The sequence below is a fragment of the Ziziphus jujuba genome, chromosome 11, assembly GCF_031755915.1.
Source record: "Ziziphus jujuba cultivar Dongzao chromosome 11, ASM3175591v1".
Classification (NCBI taxonomy): domain Eukaryota; kingdom Viridiplantae; phylum Streptophyta; class Magnoliopsida; order Rosales; family Rhamnaceae; genus Ziziphus; species Ziziphus jujuba.
In genome coordinates this window covers 13387463-13392128 of record NC_083389.1, presented here as the reverse complement: position 1 = coordinate 13392128, position 4666 = coordinate 13387463, and the positions used below count along the sequence as shown (strand labels likewise).

At 35.3% G+C, this 4666-nt stretch overlaps 1 protein-coding gene across 1 annotated transcript; it reads left to right on the top strand.

Annotated features, from left to right (window-relative positions):
* Positions 1–1777: 1777 nt before the first annotated feature.
* On the top strand, positions 1778–4324 carry LOC107432561 (subtilisin-like protease 3). Its single transcript, XM_048464830.2, has one exon. The coding sequence runs from the start codon at positions 1875–1877 to the stop codon at positions 4239–4241; it is 2367 nt and encodes a 788-aa protein (XP_048320787.2). The 5' UTR covers positions 1778–1874; the 3' UTR covers positions 4242–4324.
* The last annotated feature ends 342 nt before the right edge of the window (positions 4325–4666 follow it).

Sequence of the window (4666 nt, the reverse complement as noted above, 5' to 3'; positions counted from 1 at the left end):
GATAAATATATAAAATTAAAAAAAGTTAATAATAATTTGTTAAAAATATGCAATATAAAAATAACTTATAATAAAATTAAAGAGCCTAAATAAAATTCCCCCCTTTTAATTGTGGTTTGGTAAAACAGCTTTGACAATCTTTTAATCAAATTTAATTTTGGGGTTTTAATGTCCGTTTGACATCACGTTTCACGTTGTTGTCTTTTTCTTTTTTTTCTTTTTTCCTTTTTTATCTTTTCATGCTTCACTTTACTATTTTATTCGCCTAACAATCTTTTTGATACTTTTTCAAGAAGACGTAGCGCGTTGATTTCTCTTGGAAATCTACGATTATATACGAAAATACATTAAGAAATTTATTATCAAAAAATTATTATTAAGAATCAAGATAAGTAATTTAAAGTATTTTGACTTTTTTTTTTCGTTTAATATTTTAATGAAAAAGATAAATAAAATTGATTTAATTGATAACATGTAAAAAGTTGTGCGTCAAAAGTGGAGAGAAAAAACTATTATAAATAATAAATAAATATAAAGGTAAGTATCATTATAATACTCATAATTTGCTATTTTTCAATATTGTATTCCTACTACGAAAAATATCAATACAATCTTTTCACATTTTTTTTGTGTCAATATATAGTATCATTTTTTAGTACTCTTACTAATTTGGTTACACTATTTTTATTTATTAAATTTCATTAATTTTTATTTTTAAAAATGATTAAAAGAATTTTATTAAATGAAGGATAAATAAGTCATTCCAACTCTCTTATTAAGAGTTATAAAAATGACATTTACCAAAAAAAAAGAGTTATAAAAATGACAGCATATTGAGATAAATGTGAAACGTAAAAGGATTATACCTATATTGTTTATAATAAAATTGTAGTATTGAAAAAAAGATACTTACCAAAACTTCATATTGAAGGATAAAATCTTCTATTTATTTTCCTTTTATTTATTTTTTATCTCTACCTTTGTTTACCATTGATAAAATGCCACATCATATAAAAATATTATTAAACTGATAATATAAATTAATAGACAAAAAAAAAAAAAATTATCATTGATCAAACATAGATAAAAATAATAACATAGCAATGTAAAATCTCCATACTCTTGAAAGTAGTGCCTCCATGCCTCTATTTTAATCCACAGAAAAATACCCAAAAAATGCCGGCAAACACAACTGAATTGGAAGTAGATTTAAGCAAGACTAAACCTTCAATATAATCAAAATTTTAGCTCCTGAAAACATAAACCCTTAACTACTGGGATATAATTATGTGACAAAAGATTTAACAAAATCAAGGATTATCTTATTTGAAAAAATCTATAATATATAGATATATATATATATATTTATATGTGTATGTTAGCTACCAATTTTCATCATCTTTAAGTCGTGCTTTTGCAATAAAACTCATCCTTTCAAACCTGAGTGGGCGGCCACTTCATTTTATTTATTTATTTATTTTAATTGCGCGGCCTCGTCATTTGAGAAGCCAGCATCTAATAAATTTAAGGACCTCTTTAGGCTCAAAAGAGATTCGCACTTTAAAATTATCTTCTATTCTCTATCCGTAAAAGATAAATTATAATAAAAAATAAAATATTGTTATAAATAAACAGAATTCGATCCCCCCATCCATACTTTATGTTGGGCTATAATTTTTATGTTGCATTTATGACCGTCAACCTTTATTGTTATTATTCTTTTTTTCTTTCTTTATTTTGCTTTAAGGCTAAATAATTTTACTTTTAATAGTGCGCCACTTGCAATAGGACAAATATTGTCCAACCCGGCACACATCCATTCTATACATGTCTGTGCAAGAAATGCATGGTGAATCGAAGTAAATCACCTGTAGATGGAGAATACACAGCACAAAGTTTTGGAGATTATGTTTCCTCTAGGATTACTTCTTCTTCTTCTTCTTCTTCTTAAGTTCTCACCAGCAATAGCAAATGAACAAGAACCAGCTGCAGTTGGTCTGAGGAATATGGATGACGAGCAAAGCAGCTTACAGACTTACATCGTCTTCACCAAGAAACCGGAAGCTGCCGGGGCTAATTCTCTACAGCATGAAGATTTAAACGCTTGGTATCAATCATTTTTACCAACCGCCACAAGCTCAAACCACCAGCCTCAAATTGTCCATACATATCGAAACGTGGTCACGGGTTTTGCAGCAAGATTGACACCTGAACAAGTGAAAGCCATGGAAGGCAAAGAAGGATTTTTATCTGCTCAAGCCGAAAGGATGTTGGCTTTACAAACTACTCACACTCCTTACTTCTTGGGGTTAACGAAAAACCGAGGATGGGAATTATGGAAGAATGAATCAAATTACGGCAAGGGGGTGATAATTGGTGTTGTGGACACAGGGATTTGGCCTGATCATCCTTCATTTGGAGATGAAGGTGTTCCTCCTGCGCCTGATAAATGGAAAGGGAAGTGCGAGCTCAATGGGACTGTGTGCAATAACAAGCTAATTGGGGCAAGAAATTGCATACATGGTGATGCTAATACTTTGTCACCCTATGAGGTCGGCCATGGCACCCACACATCAAGCACAGCAGCTGGAAATTTTGTGAAAGATGCCAATGCGTATGGAAATGCCAATGGCACGGCCGTTGGCATGGCCCCTCATGCCCACTTGGCCATTTACAAAGTTTGCTCCATCGAAGGTTGCAATTCCAGTGACATGTTAGCTGGACTTGATGCCGCGGTTGAAGATGGTGTGGATGTTATCTCCATGTCCATAGTCTATTACCATAATGACTACATTCCTTTTCATGAAGATGCAATTGCATTGGGTGCATTTGGCGCAACCCAGAAGGGGATTTTGGTCAGCTGTTCGGCTGGGAATATCGGACCTGAACATAAAACTTTATCAAATGAAGCTCCTTGGATTCTCACTGTCGGAGCAAGCACAATTGATAGAACCATAAAAGCTACCGCACGGCTACGGAATGGAGCCGAATTTGGTGGTGAATCCGTTTACCAACCTAAAGATTTTCTTCCTGTATTGCTACCTCTAATCTATGCAGGTTCAAATGGGAACCGATCTTCAGCTTTTTGCAAAGATGGCTCGTTGAGGAACATGGATGTAAAGGGAAAAATAGTTTTGTGTGAAACTGGTGGACCGGTTTCAATAATTGCACAAGGCTACGAAGTGAGAAGTGCTGGTGGTTCTGCTATGATTGTCATCAATAGAAAGCAAGATGGGTATACCACTTTGGCAGAAGATCATGTGCTTCCGGCAACTCATTTGGATTACGCTTCCGGGTTGAAGATCAAAGCCTATATAAATTCAACCCAGAATCCAAAGGCCACAATCTTATTCAGAGGAACTGTGATAGGAGAATCATCATCTGTTGCTCCAGCAGTACCATTCTTCTCATCAAGAGGCCCAAGCAAAGCTAGCCCTGGAATTTTGAAACCGGACATCATTGGTCCAGGTGTCAGCATCCTAGCTGCATATCCATTTCCAACAGACAGCAACATTGCAAGAAAGAAAACATCGATGTTTAACATACTGTCAGGAACTTCAATGTCTTGCCCTCATCTCAGTGGCATTGCTGCTTTGCTCAAGAGCTCTCACCCTTACTGGTCACCAGCTGCCATTAAATCCGCCATCATGACAACTGCTGATGTAGTTAACCATCATGGCAAGCCCATTGTTGATGAAAAGCGCTCTCCTGCTGACGTCTTTGCCATTGGTGCAGGCCATGTGAATCCTTCCAAGGCAAATAATCCTGGTCTCATTTATGATATTCAGCCGGATGATTACATTCCTTATCTTTGTGGATTGAACTACACGGACAAGCAAGTAGAGATCATCACGCAACGCACAATTAAGTGTTCAAAGGTGGAAAGCATAGCAGAAACGCAGCTGAACTATCCTTCATTCTCAGTGGTTTTGGGGTCCGAGAGTCTGAGTTTTACAAGGACAGTGACAAATGTTGGAGAGGCTAAATCAACATACAATTTGGAAAAGTTTGTACCTCCAGGAATAGGCATAATTGTAAGACCTGAGCAAATCGTATTCAGTGAGGTTAACCAGAAAGCAACATACACAGTGGAATTCATCCCACATAGCCACAAACAAATTGGCGAGATAAACCCACAAAGCCACACTGGGAAGGACAGTAAGCGATATGCTGAGGGATATCTGAGATGGGTTTCGGATAAGTATTCTGTTAGAAGCCCAATATCTATCATATTTGCATGATATTGTCTTAGAAGTCTTCGCGCTACTTCGTTAGACTATAATTAGAATTTATAATAAAGCTATTGCTGCAGCTACTTAAGTTAGATCAATTAACTTATTGGTAATTTGATATACATTCGTAATTCCATTAACAAATTAATGGAAGTTTGATTGATTAATCAACCTGCCTTAACAGAATAAATATCGAGCTATTTGAGGACCTATATAAATGCTGCAAAAGCTTTGGTCATTTTGATATGGCCTTTACTGCGTTGAAATGAGAATTCCTAAATTTACTGCCTGAGTGCTCAGATCCACCTAAAGATTTCTAATCTTGATAGTTAACAAGGTGAGTCCAAGTACACGCCACAACCAAATTACTGAACCTTTTCTTTGGGCTTTAAGATGTTTACCAGAAAATCATGTTGAGACTTGAGATGAGATAA